This window comes from Rana temporaria, chromosome 5 (assembly GCF_905171775.1).
Source record: "Rana temporaria chromosome 5, aRanTem1.1, whole genome shotgun sequence".
Taxonomy (NCBI): domain Eukaryota; kingdom Metazoa; phylum Chordata; class Amphibia; order Anura; family Ranidae; genus Rana; species Rana temporaria.
The window spans coordinates 210344094-210359838 of NC_053493.1; the positions used below are offsets into that span (position 1 = coordinate 210344094).

The 15745-nt window shown below is 44.4% G+C and overlaps 1 protein-coding gene across 2 annotated transcripts in view; it reads left to right on the plus strand.

Annotated features, from left to right (window-relative positions):
- Window positions 1–15745, plus strand: part of SRD5A1 (steroid 5 alpha-reductase 1) — a 93591-nt gene that overhangs the window by 5555 nt on the left and 72291 nt on the right. For both annotated transcript variants that reach the window (XM_040353526.1, XM_040353527.1), the window contains exons 2-4: window positions 4544–4710; window positions 9852–9953; window positions 13852–14002. In XM_040353526.1, coding sequence (XP_040209460.1) covers window positions 4544–4710; window positions 9852–9953; window positions 13852–14002 — 420 coding nt within the window. The remainder of the gene's footprint in view (window positions 1–4543; window positions 4711–9851; window positions 9954–13851; window positions 14003–15745) is intronic.

The following is a 15745-nucleotide window of genomic DNA, read 5'->3' on the forward strand; positions in this document are numbered from 1 at the left end:
GAAAACTTACCATGCTTTGCTCTCATGCCTAGCGTGGTCACATATATATTTTTTTTTTATATAGATTAGGGGGACTGGCAGGAATACCAGGTACCGTATTTCACATTAAAGAAATACAAAGATAACAGCATACATTTTAATACAAGTGCATGTAAAAGAACAGACCCATACTAAGAATATGAAATGTTGGGTTTACATGTTCTTTAACACTCCACAAACCATGTATTCATTCTAGAATATCAAACACTGCTTCCATTGAAAATCCATATTTATTTGAGGAAGATGCCACTTGGAACAACTAGGCAACCAGAATTTCCATCTATTTGTTTCAATGGAAAGGTTGCTTAGAATTCCAAAATTTTAAAGTGACTTGATCATGCTGGACTCCTCTGTGTGAACACCGTCTTTAATGGACAGTGACTGGGACTGTTTAAGTGGGGTACTCACGGGCCAAGTATCTGCTGGTTCAATAGAAACCTGCCGGCTCCCAACTCTCTGTGAGATCTATGACATGCCAAACTCGGAACTGTTCAGGTACCTCTCAATCCAATTTTTTTTTCTTTTTTTACACCTTTTATAAACGGACACTCCCTTGACCCAACTTTCCAACTTCGAATCTATATGCAAGAAACACCCTCATTCCAGAGGAATGATTTCATCCCTCTACACCCAATTTCTAGTTAATCCTAACTTGGACAAACCAACCTACATCCGGAGATGAGGAGGACCTGGGGCGAACCCTTGATAATGCTGATTGGTCTGGGATCTGGTCGGTAACTAAATCATCCTCGCCTAACATTCCGGCAATGGAAGCCAATTATAAAGTCTTAACGTGTTGGTACCTTTTACCAGCTAGAGTGGCCAAACATGGGCCCACTCACTCTGCTCTGTTTTCATGGCTGCTCGGAATTAGGAATGCATCTACATATTTGGTGGACCTGTCCGATAGCCCAAACCTTTTGGAAAGACTTTTTTTTTTTAAATTGCCTCCTGAATTTTTCAAATGTTGATACGCCCAGACCCATTTGCGGCATTACTTAATTTGAAACTAGATTGCTTAACACTTACGCAATTCAAATTTTTTGTTCAACTCCTTTTGGCTGCAAAACAAACATTGGCAAGGGCATGGAAATCCCCTACTTTGGTAATGGCTGAGAGGAAGCGTAAAATAAATGTTACCATGTCTCTCGCCAAAATGGTGGCTATTACGGTAAATGAGACCAAATCCCTAAATCTTAAACATGGTACCCATGAATAAAATGCTACCTACCGCCTACATTTGATGGATCTGTTCTCCTGCCATGGTAGCTGATTCAAACAACCTCCACATACTTTCTTCCTCTCCTACTCTTACTTCTCCTTTTATTTAATTTGACAGCTCAGTATCTTACTGTTCACGACCTGCACCCTCAAATCTGTTGGCAATTAAAATTGTTCTAGGTAAACCATATAGGATTGAGCTACACAACTTCCCATCAACTCCTCAGCTTACATAGTTAGTCAGTCAGGTTGAAAAAAGACACAAGTCCATCCAGTTCAACCACAAAAAATAAAAAACACAGTACAATCCTATACACCCAACTCCATACCCACAGTTGATCCAGAGGAAGGCATAAAAACCCCAGCAGAGCATGATCCAATTTGCTACAGCAGGGGAAAAAATTCCTTCCTGATCCCCCCGAGAGGCAATCGGATTTACCCTGGATCAACTTTACCTGCAAATCTTAGTACTCAGTTATTTTATGTACATTTAGGAAAGTATCCAGGCCTTTCTTAAAGCGGATGTGCCACCCCAAAAATATATTAAAAGCCAGCAGCTACAAATACTGCAGCTGCTGACTTTTAATATAAGGACACTTACCTGTCCTGGAGTCCAGCGGTGATCGCAGCAGATGACGAGCCGATCGCTCGTCACCCTGCTGCTCCCCCCTCCATCCACGGTGAGGGAACCAGGAAGTGAAGCGCTCCGGCTTCACTGCCCGGTTCCCTACGGCGCATGCGCGAGTCGCGCTGCGCCCGCCGATTGGCTCCCGCTGTGTGCTGGGAGCCGAGTGTTCCCAGCATACAACGGGGGACGGACGGAAGGTAAGGAAAAAACCCGTCCTTTGCCCGTATCGTAGGGCCGGAAGTGGGTGCAGATACCTGTCTGTAGACAGGTATCTGCACCCCCCTCCCCCCTGAAAGGTGTCAAATGTGACACCGGAGGGGGGGAGGGTGCCGATCAGCGGGACTCCACTTTAGAGTGGAGATCCGCTTTAAAGCAATCTACTGAGCTGGCCAGAACCACCTCTGGAGGGAGTCTGTTCCACATTTTCACAGCTCTTACTGTGAAAAAACCTTTCCGTATTTGGAGGTGAAATCTCTTTTCCTCTAGATGTAAAGAGTGCCCCCTTGTCCTCAGTGTTGACCGTAAAGTGAATAATTTAACACCAAGTTCACTATATGGACCTCTTATATATTTGTACATGTTGATCATATCTCCCCTTATTCTCCTCTTCTCAAGAGTGAATCAATTTAGTTCTTCTAAGCTGAGCTCCTCCATGCCTCTTATCAGTTTGGTTGCCCTTCTCTGCACTTTCTCCAGTTCTCCGATATCCTTTTTGAGAACTGGTGCCCAAAACTGAACTGCATATTGTGAACTGCAGGTTGTTTTTTAGTTTTTAGTTAATAAATGATATATATATATATATATAATAATTTTATTTTTTTTTTTTTTTTTTTTTCGTTCAGCCCGCTGGGTTGAACAAAAGAAAACGTATGCCCCGTACACACAAGCAAAATTTCCGCCAACAAAAGTCTGATGTGAGCTTTTCATCGGCAATTCGGACCGTGTATGCTCCATAAGACTTTTGCTGTAGGAATTTCCGCCAGCAAAAGTTTGAGAGCAGGTTTTCAATTTTTCCGATGGGGGGGGGGGGGGGGGAATTCCTATTGGAAAATCTGTCATTCTGTATGGAATTCCGACGGGAAAATAACACACGTGCTTGGAAGCAATTCAACGCATTCTCGAAAGCATTCAACTTCTTTTTCTCGCCTCGTCGTAGTGTTGTACGTCAACGCGTTCCTAACTTTTGTGTGACTGTGTATGCAAGCTTAAGCGGAATTCAATCGGAAAAACCATCCAACTTTTTTCCGACGGAAAGTCTACTTGTGTGTGTACAGGGCATTATTGTGTGCAAGGCTTCAGGTATTTATTGATCTTTGAGTTCTCCCTTAAGTTGGCCATACATTATATATTTTAATTTCCTTTTTTTTAGATTTGACTTTTTACTATATAGTGCAAGGACCTGCTTCACTACATATGATTTGAAAGTTTTTGTTTAGGTTTGACCTCATATTATATGGTTTTGGTAAATCTAAAGGAAAATTTGTATAATGTATGGCCAGCCTTGGATTGACTGGTGGGTGTACTCCTACTTTTAAACTCAACTGAGTGTCAAAGGGCAATGGAAGGGCTTTGTAATCTGTCTGCTTTTAGGAAGTAGAACTAACCATCAGAAGTAGTTAATAAAATGCTTTTGGAGTAACAAATCTATCTAAAGATAGTTTTCTATTTTTTTTTTTTTTACCAAAAATATGTAGAATGTACACACAGAGCTCCACGTCCCTGCTCTAAAACTGCTGATCGCGGTACCCGGCGGACATCGCGGCCGCCAGGCACGCGCATCGGCATCGAGGTGACGCGCCCCCCAGTGGCCGGAGGACCCGAGGTCGTAAAAAGACGGCCTCCCGTATTTATAGAACCACCTGGAGGCCATCTTTTTACTATGGCCCAGGTCTGAAGTAGTTAATAAAATGCTTTTGGAGTAACAAATCTATTTAAAGATAGTTTTCTATTTAAGATGCATTAATAATTTAGTTTATTCAGCATGAAATTGAGCTTAGTTATGTAGCATGAGGCTATATACCTGTATTCTGCAATATTTACATTTTTAGTAAACTCATTTACTGAATGCAAGCTGAGATAACATGCGCTGCATTGATACATTCACACAATTTCACAGTAACCATGATATAAAACAAAGTTCAAGAATATTCCTTTATTTCATTGTGTTGCAAATCTATGTACATTACAAACTGGTATGATTGAATCGGTTCTGATATTGCTGTTTTACTAACCTGACAGCTTGTTGTTTTAAATAGGAAACCTTCATTTTGTTTGAAAATATTTTAATTCTAGCTACCAACAAGAATGAGTCCTTACTTTTAAAGAGCACCTGTCATTTCAGATCCATCATGGCAGCGCCTGTTGGTGGGCACCCACTCACCTGCTGCCGCCATGTCCCTCACCTTGTGTCACTGCCGCATTACTAGCGGTCCCAAGCGAATGGGACTGTCGGTGAGTCGGCGAAGGAGCCACTGCAGGAGAGAGATGACAGTTGCTCTTTAAAAATTATGATTTAAATCAAGCCTTTTTACTAGTGATTCAAATCGTGATTTAAATCAAATCCATTCTGTTATTTAGAAAAATAAACTGAAAGCTTGGAATTTTTACAGTACAGCAGATGTTGAAGGATATACATTTCTGATCATGTTTCCACAGGACACTCATTTTTCCGGTTTTGATTCGTGGAGGAAAGCCTACACCGCTCCTTCCCTTTGCTCTTGCATTCATTTTCTGTTGTTATAATGGATACTTACAAAGCAGTTACTTGTGCAAGCATTCTACATTCCCCTCTGGTTGGACACATGACCCACGATTTATTGCAGGTAAAGCTTTTACTGTTTGAATAAAAACCAACAAATGAGACTTACCAGTAAATGGTTTGGCTCATCCCTGTAACTGCAAAAGAGCTTGTTCTGTTTAGAAACAAACATACTGGCTGGATCACCAGATGAAATTGGAAGGAAAGCCTAAACCAGAAATTAATGTAACCATTACATTTAAGAATTGGTAAGCTGCAACATAATACATGTTTGCTTTTGCTTTGTTATTCTTAAATGGGGCAGAGTTACAACCTTCTGTCAGGTCATTGTTATTGCCTGTGTCTTTATGTTCCAATGATGGCTGTTCCCCACATTTATTGTCCTACTGTCAACGAGACAGGAAATTGGGTAACAAACAGGGCCATGGACATCATTTCAAAACTTGACAGAAGTATTTACTCTATACAAAACTAGAATAGTTTTGGCTTGAGTTGTACTCTAAAGAGAACCAGCCACCTGTGGGCATTTTGTAATAATTTAGATAACCACTATATATATATATATATATATATATATATATATATATATATATATATATATATATATATATATATATATATATATATATATATATATATATATATATATATATATATATATATATATATAAATAAATTTTTTTTTTTTTGTTTGTTTTTTTTGTTTGTTATTTTTTGTTTATATAATAGTGCAACCTAAGTGCCCGTTCACACTATCCAACTTGTGTCGCCCAACATGAGAAATTACATTAAAGTGAATGAGAGCCGTCTTAATGCACACTACTGAAGTCGCTCCGACTTCAGAAAAGGTTCCTGTACAACTTTTAGCCGACTTGTACCCATTGATTTTCAATGGAAGTCACCTCCAAAGTCGGATCACTGTCATAACTGAAGCAACTTTACAGGAAGAGAAAAACGTTTTTTCAGGCAAACCCCTCCCTACCACAGAGCTGATTATTGTTTGATTTGCCACTGGCAAAGTTGCCCGTCCTGGAGGCGACTTGAAGTTGCCTCGCAAAGTCGTGCCGACTTTCATGTCGCTGTAGTGTGAACCGACACTATTACTTGATTGTTTGTTTATTCTCTTCAAGTCAGAGTAAAACAGTTTGAATCTCGGCCGTTCAGCAGGAACTGGTCGAGATTAGTACCATGTATGGGCAGGCTGAATGTACCCAAGTTGAGCAATCAACCTGGGTACAACCAGCCTGCCGGATTTTACATGCAATTATTGCTTGCGGCCCTTATAGCCACTAGCAATTATCAATGTGTTCTCCCAGCGGGGACAGCTACTCCCCCACGGTAGAACACGATTACATAGTTTGTCAGGTTGAAAAAAGTCCATCCGTTCAACCATCAAAAATAAAAATTAAATATCATACAGTCCCAATGGCTCTGCACAAGGGGGTTCCTCAAATACGTGATTTTCTTTCCTGCAACCACACGCCGTATATGACCGGCCTTGGGACCCTTTCACACTTGTACGACTTCAGATTGGGACTGCAAAGTCGAAGGACAAGTTATTCCCCATGATTTCCAATGACAACTTCAAAGTAGTCCCTGCACTACTTTGGTCCAAGTTTGATCCTACTTCAGCCCAGTGAATATCACTGAAGTCGGATCACTGTCTTAACTGATACGACTTTGGCATGTGGTGATCTTGAAGGGTAAGTCAACGCCAAAAAAAAAAAAAAAAACGGCATGGGTTCCCCCTCCAAGAGCATACCAGGCCCTTCCGTCTTGTATGAATTTTAAGGGGCACCCCCACGTCAAAAACTGCATGGGGGCTCCCACCCAAAATCCCTACCGGACCCTTAGCCGAACACACAGTCCGGCAGGTCAGGAAAGTGGATGGGAATGAGTGAGCGCGCTCCCGGAAACGTATGCCAAGGCCACATGCCCTCGACATGGGTGGGAGCTTTGGGGCAGGGGGGCCTGCGCCCCCACCCCAAAGCACCTTGTCCCCATGTTGAGGACAAGGGCCTCTTCCCGACAACCCTGGCCTTTGGTTGTCTGGATCTGCAGGCGGGTAGCTTATCGGAATCTGGAAGCCCCCATTTACCAAGAGGGGGGCCCCCAGATCCTGGCCCCCCAACCCTTGTGAATGAGTATGGGGTTTATTTGGCAGCTCCGGGATCTCTTTAGACTTCTCCCTCTTTTGGCGACGTCTTTTGCCTCCTCCGCTGATGTCTTCTACCTCTGCCGGTTCTTCTCCCCTCTCTGGGTCTTTGCTGATGTCTTCTAGCCCACTTCCGTTCTTCTCCCTCTGTCCACTGTCTTCTTCCTCTGTTTTGTTATTTTTCCAATTTTTTGACACAACACTCTTTTCCACACCGCGCACCCAGCATTAGAGCGGGAGAGAAATCGTTGTGTCAATCTTGGAAGAACAGAGGGAGAAGACCCGACAGAGGCAGAAGACGGCAGACAGAGGTAGAAGAACCAGAGAGGGCTAGAAGACATCAGCGGGGAAATGACATTAACAGAGGAGGTAGAAGACGTCGCCATAAGAGGGAGAAGACCTGGAGAGGGGAGAAGAAGTCGGCAGAGATCTCGGAGCTGCTTAATTACTTTAAAAACCTGTGGACTGTTGACACTTTTATTTTTTTATATATTTTTTTTTTTTGGTGAATACAGTTACAATGTACCCCATACTCTTTCACATAGAGTGGGAAGCCAACATCTGGGGCCCCCCCTTGTTAAAGGGGGCTTCCGGATTCCCATAAGCTCCCTGACAACCAATGGCCAGGGTTGTCGGGAAGAGGCCCTTGTCCTCATCAACATGGGGACAAGGTGCTTTGGGGTGGGGGGGTCCCCCTGCCCCAATGCACCCACCTGCCCCCATGTTGAGGGCATGAGGCCTGGTACGGTTCAGGGGTGCTCGCTTGTCTCCACCTCCTTTCCTGACCTGCCGGGCTATGTGTTCGGATAAGGGTCTGGTAGGGATTTTGGGGGGGGGGGGGGCCACAGTTTTTTTTTTTTTTTTTTTTTGGTGTGGGGGTGCCCCTTAAAATTCATACCAGACCGAAGGGCCTGGTATGCTCTTGGAGGAGTGTGAAGTTCCCCCTAAAAGATTCATACTAAACAGTGTCTGGTTATGTCGGGGATCAAAGTCTGATCCCTGTTCATTAAGTCAGGTGCATGTCAGACTTCAAGTCACAGGGCGAAGTCGGATCCACAGTCGTACGACTGTCGTGTCGTATAAGTGTGAAAGGGGCCTTAGGCTTAGTGCTGATAACAAATCAATAAACAAAGGACCTATCAGGATTGCATTAAGAACATTTAAAGGCTTTGTTAATTGACAGTTGTAGTTTTCTCCAGCAGCCCAGAGTGTCGGCTATCAATTGACAAACCAATAGGTCTTTACAGCCAGACAGACACTAAGCTGACATAACTGATGTGGCAGGGAAAGATCATAACAAAATAATAGCATACACAGCTAAGGCCACTACTCACCATGCATGTAGCAATTTCTGACACTTCCAAAGCTTTAGATTGCTATTACATTCAAAAGTGATTGATCAAATTTTTCATTAGTAAATTGGCTGGGTGTTTTCAACCGCCAAAGCTCAGTCAATTTTATGGGTAGATTTAAAAATAAAGTAAATGGATTTAATACATTAAAAGATAAATTGCAATTGATTAGTAATTGGTTGAAATGTGCAGTATTTGATGACAAGCTAATTATAAATGTATAAATAGAAAAAACTGCGGTAAAACAAAAATAAAAAAATCTAATTAAAAAATCAATAGACAAAGGCAGCAGCAATGGTGGGATACACACACACACACACACACACACACACACACACACACACACACACACACACACACACACACACACACACACACACACACACACACACCGGTTTTGTTTTTTTTGTACCGGTCTTAAAGCGGGAGTTCACCCATTTGTTAAATTTTTTTTTTCTCCCCTTAGATTGCTGCTCGTTCGGTCTAGGGGAATCGGCTATTTGTATTAAAATATGAGCAGTACTTACCCGTTTTCGAGATGCATCTTCTTCCGTCGCTTCCGGGTATGGGTCTTCGGGAGCGGGCGTTCCTTCTTGATTGACAGTCTTCCGAGAGGCTTCCGACGGTCGCATCCATCACGTCACTCGTAGCCGAAAGAAGCCGAACGTCGGTGCGGCTCTATACTGCGCCTGCGCACCGACGTTCGGCTTCTTTCGGAAAATCGTGATGCGATGGATGCGACCGTCGGAAGCCTCTCGGAAGACTGTCAATCAAGAAGGAACGCCCATTCCCGCAGCCCATACCCGGAAGTGACGGAGAGGATGCATCTCGTAAACGGGTAAGTACTGCACATATTTTAAAACAAATAGCCGATTCCCCTAGAGAAAACGAGCAGGAATCTAAGGGGAAAAAGTGTCCTCTAAGGGTGAACCCCCGCTTTAAGGAGGACAAGACCGGTACAGGGAGAGAAACGCTGCAGGAGATCTGGGTATCCAGCTGTTAGAGGGGAGGAAGCCAACTGGGAAACCATCTACCATCTGTGTCCAGTGCAGCCACAATCTCCTCATGCTCTTCCTTGTCAGCCGCTCAACTTTTTCATATCTCATGAGAAATGCAGCCGGGAGCCGAAAGGAGAATCACTGTGACGGATACCCAGATCTCCTGCGGCGTTTCTATCCCTAGAGACAGGCAATCAAGTCGCGGTTTTATCTTGAAAACCTGTTGTCTTCTTTTATTATCTTGCAATATAGCATACGATCACAGGTTATATTGGAGAAGTGTCTTGGGTGTCCACACTGGGTTCTGAGTCCTATCAACACACTGCACGCAAGCCAAAGGCCGCGGCTAGTTTATAGCCAACTGCGCTTTTTGGCTTGCTTCTGGTAAGCGGCCATTTGTTATACGGTGGTGGGCACTTCGTTTTTACAAGCACTGTTGTGTCTTCATATTGGACTTTTGGACTGTTTTAGCCGATGGTCCTTTTATGACCCAATTGACTAATATGCTATATTGGCACGTCATTTTATAGGACTGCTGTTTATCATTAGTTTGTCCTCCGGGCAGCTCTTTTATTTATAATCAATTTAGCAGCCTGTGTGTGTGTGTGTGTTTGTGTGTGTGTGTGTGTGTTTTTTTTTTTTTTTTTTTTTTTTTTCAAACTTAAAAACATCTTCCTAACACCATTTTATTTTTTATTAGGTTTGGCACTGTTTTTCTGTGGAATGTCTATTAATATTTATTCCGACCACATACTACGGAATTTGAGAAAACCTGGGGAGTCGGGCTACAAAATACCCCATGGTAAGTAGCCACCCAAGGTTGGTATGTTTTTGTTTGTAGTTAATAGGAATTAGGTATGTGCTATAGGACCAGGAAAGTTTGTAAACTGCCCATTAGTGTTAAATGCACAATTTCTATAGTTGTCAGGTGAAAATACAAATTCATGGGCGTTTTTGTTACGGTGTTAAAGTGGAGTTCCACCCATAAATATAACATTACATCAGTAGTTTTAAAAAAATGTCATTAGTCCTTTACGGAAAAAAAACATTTTCTTTTTAGATGCCTTCAAAGTTTTGTTGCTAGGCAGAATAGTTAATCTTCCCACTTCCTGCACCTAGGTGCTTAAGCTTCCTAACCTACACTGCAAAGACTCCTGGGAATGTAACTTTGCAGGAGTCTGTGCACTCCCCAGTCTCAAAGAATCATGTGACTTGGACAGCACAGGTGCTGAAACCTGATCTGACACTGCTTGTGCAGCACTGAGCATGTGCGAGATTTGCAAGGCTGAAATCCAGGAAGTCATACAGTCTGGCTTCATGATGCCCACACTTAAGATGGCCCCAGTCAATTTATATTTTATAAAGTGTCTAAATGCTGTAACAACCTAACAAAACGGACCTTAGTTTACAGACTAACTTTACTAGAATACATTAAGCTTGTATATTACAGGGGTATTTATATTTAACAAGTGAAATTGTGTCCGGAACTCCGCTTTAATTATCTGGACAAAAGACAATTGCGTGCCTAAAGGCACAGTATATTTTATAAAAAAAAAAATGCCCTATAGAAATGTTTTCTTTATGGTGTGTATGTATGTATGTATGTGTATATGTATATATATATATATATATATATATATATATATATATATATATATATATATATATATATATACCTAGATTTGGATAAACCTTTGTGCTGCTGGGTTCATGTAGTGCAAAATGAGAAATGGCCACCAGAGGCAGGAGCTAAGTTTACATGGGATAGTTACCTCTGTTGTCTGAAGTGGAGGTTGGGGGGGCGGCTATGTCTCCTACCCCATTTTCTGTTATCCTACAGACTACCTCAGTATTCACTCGCAGCAGAATTGATGGAGGCAAAAGACTTGTATGCCACTCACAATTCATTGCCAAATATAGCCCCCCCCCCCCCCCTTATCCCTAAACGGCGTAATCAAAATCCATACCCAGTACTGAACTAGCTTGTAAGCCCCAATAAATGATTCTTTTTATATTTAAATATGATCTAAATGCCCAATTGATATCTAGAAACCAGCATTAATGTTAAACAGTTTTCTCCCAAGCGTCTTCCAGGACAGCCCATGAGACCTAGGGCTCCTCCTAGCAGGACAGGAAACATGTTACCCCCACCAGATAAAAAGACGGTCCTCCAGGCCCCATGTCAGTATTTGTGTTTCCTCCGGATGGGGGGGTAACATGGTTCCTGGAACTGGTTCCCCTAGGTTTTAGGAGCATGGCTCCATGAGCATTGGGTGAGTTTTTTTCCTACCTCTTCCTTGGTCCCAGAGCGGCACATCCACCGGGGGAGTTGGTTTGTGGCTGCTGTCCCTGCTTCTCGGTACATGGGGAATGTCAGTACCGTCATGGCATCTGAGCTCCCCCCTGCAAAACCGCATGGTTTCCTGCTGTTGCAGCGGCGGTATCGGCTTGTTTCCCTGTCAGTACAGCCAGGCTAGAACATGCAGGGGAAGGAGGAAGCCACGCGCAGGGATGGGCAGGACTTGCGTTCCAAGCTGGCTCACAGGAAGTTCCCGGAGGGGTCACTTCCAGGGCGTGCAACGTCATCGACGGGCGGCGGAGACGCTAGTTCCGGTCTCTAAAACGGCGCGAACAGGGACGCTGGGAGGCTGGTCGTTTAAAAAGTGAAACCCAGCAAAGGCTGCGGACCACTACAGGGGCAGGATGGACTCCTTTTTGAGATACCTGCACAGGCAGTGGAATCAAGCCCTAACGCCAGCTCCTCACAGGTAAGCCTGAAGTGTTTGTACTTTCTTGCACAGCCTGTGAGTGTCTTTTCCCTTGCAGGGACTAGGTGAAGGGAGCACATTTTTCTTTTCTCCTGCACAGGGTGTAATGGAGGGTATGTTGCAGAAGATTTACAGGGTCATTTGTTCTCTTGCAGGCCAAGACTCAGGACAGCCCAAGCGCAGCCACCAAAAAAGATATGTGCAGTGTGCGGAAGTAAACTGAGCTCCTCATGGAGTTAACCAGTTTGCCGCTCCTGTATTTCAGGCCTAGTAAAAGATGACCCGGTAGCCTCATGCCAGAAAATACTGACTTCAGTTAGTGATGAGCTTAAAGCTACTTTTAGCTCTTTCAAAACTCTAATTGATAAATCTCTGGCTCCCACAGAGGGTCCAGCTTCAAACCGACAGGCAGTTAGTAGCATCCCGCAACAGAGTGTGGAGAGTGAAGACTCTGAGGCTGAAGCCAGATCTACCCGTTCTTCTCCAGAAGAATCAGGGTCAGATACAGGGCCCAGGGATAGAGAATCCTCTAGGGCAGGGATATGCAATTAGCGGACCTCCAGCTGTTGCAGAACTACAAATCCCATGAGGCATAGAAAGACTCTGACAGCCACAAGCATGACACCCAGAGGCAGAGGCATGATGGGACTTGTGGTTTTGCAACAGCTGGAGGTCCGCTAATTGCATATCACCGCTCTAGGGGCTCAAGGTTTAAGTTGTCTTTGGAAGATGTGGATAACTTATTAAAGGCTATTTATACAACTCTTGAAATGGAAGAGGAGGAGATACAATTGTCTAAACATGACCTTATGTACAAAAGTTTGCACAAAAATAAATCTAAAGTCTTTCCAGTGCACAGTTCCCTCCTTGATACTATCAAGCTGGAGTGGGAAAATCCAGAGAGAGAACTTTTTTTTTTTTTTTTTTTTTTTTTTTCTGGTAGCCTAAAAAGGTTTTCATTTGAGGATGCAGCGCAGCCGTGGGACAAAAATCCAAAAATAGACGCACCTCTTTCAAAAGTTTCAAAAAATTTGGACCTGTCGTTTAATATGGGCACGCTTAAGGACCAGATGGACAAGAGAGGAGATATTCTTCTTCACAGAGCCTGGGATTCAGCTATGGGAAATCTCAAACCGGCTCTGGCCTCCACTTGTGTAGCCAGAAACCTGGAAGAATTGCTCACACAGATACAAACCCATCTGTTGGCAGGTACCCCTAGGGAACAGATTCTAAGATCTTTTCCTCTCCTTTTTAGTGCAGTGGGTTTTTTAGCTGATTCTTCCGTAGGGTCGGTAAGAATGACAGCCAGGACTTCGGCCTTAGTGAATTCAGCCAGGAGAAGCCTTCGGCTTAAAACCTGGTCAGGTGATGCAGCCTCTAAATTGCGCCTGTGTGGGCTTCCCCTAACAGGGATCATCTTTTTGGCCCTGGTCTGCTGGAGGCACTGGAACGTAAGGCCGATAGAAAAAAAAAAAAAGGCCTTTCCAGAAAACAAGAAAAAGCAGACAGCCAGGAAAAAATGTTGTGGCCAAAGCAGGCAGCAAAGTCCTAGAGAAAAAGACAACAGGCCCAAGAAACAATGGGCCGGGCACAAGGGCAAAGGTAGAGGGGATGTTTTGTTTAACACACCTCAACAGCCCGCCAAGCCACAATCTCTTCCTATGGGAGGAAGATTGAGGGCCTTTTTCCCACAGTGGGCAGCAGTATATTAACAGTGGGCAGCAGTATATTAACCTGTAAGATCAGTAGAAAAATAATGAAAGCTAATGCCACTGGATTACTGTACACTGCCCAGGTATTTCTCTAATAGGCATGTATAACACAGTTGCATAAATTCATTACTGTAATGTATGTTGGGGGGGGGGGGGGGGGTTGGTATAAGTAATATTATTTGATTTTATAGTTAAAACATATTTGCCCTTTATTTTATAGGCGGATTGTTTGATTATGTCTCTGGTGCAAATTTCTTTGGTGAAATTGCTGAATGGACAGGATTTGCAGTAGCTGGCTGGTCCACACCTGGATCTGCTTTTGCCATATTCACATTGCTGGTTCTCTTATCCCGTGCACAGCAGCATCATCAGTAAGTATTGCATTACTGAAACTGGCTCTTTAAGGAAATACTTGCTTATAAAGGTACAACATCTGGCATGTGGTTCTCATCCTTGCTTCAGTCTCCAAGTCTGATATTGACCTAAAACCAATATGCAGCCAGGTAAGTCAGAATCTACATATTTGAAGCAAGGATGAAGGTATTGGCTTCCTGTGCTATACTACATATTTATTTTAATCTAGAAAGAAACTCTTTTAGGCCACACTCCAGCGAGGGGGTACACCTTTTACAGCCTGCCGCTGATGTATGGCTGTAGTCCTGGCCAGAGACCACATCCGACTCCTTCCTCTGCACCATTAATGAGCAAGCTTGCAAGACTGAGCACTCCGGCTCCCGGCATCTGCCAATCCCTTTCAGAGTTTTGAGGAAAGATATCCCTCTGACAGACTAAATCATAGGCCGCTCTGACACCTCATCGAGCCATGTGCTTTCTTTCTTCCCTGTCCCCAACAGAAGAGAAGTGGAATACAGATTACACATTAGTAGTAATTTGGACTACAATAGAAAATATAAGAAAGTGGGAAATATAATTAAACACTAGCCCATATTGAGGGCAGACATGCACCTTGGGAGTATACTACCAGAGAAACCCCAATTCATATATAGTAGAGCAGGGGTGGCAAACACAAGGCCCGCGTGACCTTGTAATGTGGCCGCACAGCAGCCACCTCATTTTGCCAGGTTTTAGCTAGCAAGCGGCCAGTCTGAGCATGCATTGATTACATTGTAGAACAAGCGGAGGTGGAGGCAGAGACAGGGCGGAGGAGGAGGCGGGCACCAGAGTGGCATTGTAAGCCGTCTTGGCTGCAGAAAGGGAGGCGGAGACAGGGCGGCAGCCTGAGACGCAGCGTTGGAGGTGGAGCGGCACAGAGTAAGGGGAATATGTAATCATTACATATTCCCCTTACTGACTCTGTGCCCCTCCGCCTCCAACACTGCGTCTCATGCTGCCACTCTGGTCTCTGTCTCCGCCTCCCTTTCTGCAGCCAAGACGGCTTACAATGCCACTGGTGCCTGCCTCCTCCGCTCGTTCTGCAGGCATGAGGCTTACAATGCCGATCTGGTTTCACTTTCACTCTGCTTGTACACTGCTTATGCCTGGGTCAGAGAGGCACCTCCCCTCTCTGCTGTATACATTCAGAGAAGAACTACAAGCCCCAGGGAGACCCCCCCCCCCCCTGCCTGTGGACACCATAGAGCTGCCGATCGCCGCCTCCCACCTTCCAGGTACAGGGAAACCTCTGCAAGGGGGGAGTCAGCTGTTTGGGGACCCTGATGTAAGAGGGGGGCTTTCTGGGGACACTAATATAAAGAAGGGGCCCTCTGGGCGACAGTAATGTAAGAGGGGGGCTCTCTGGGGACCCTGATGTAAGAGGGGGGCTCTCTGGGGACCCTGATGTAAGGGGAGGCTCTCTAGTGACCCTGATGTAAGTAGGGAGGCTCTCTAGAGACCTTGATGTAAGGGGAGGCTCTCTGGGGATTCCCCCATGTGATTGTGTGTGTGTGTGGGGGGGGGGGGGGTGGGCGGCGGCATTGAAGGACCCGGCCTTGGGGCAGCAAAGGGAGTAAATCTGGGCCTGCCTGCACTATATACGTAGCGCAATCCTGACCCATGCACTGTATACGTAGCGCACCCGGCCCTTTGAGGGTAACCATACTGCTGATGCGGCCCCCGGTGAATTTGAATTTGCCACCCCTGTAGTAGAGCATCTA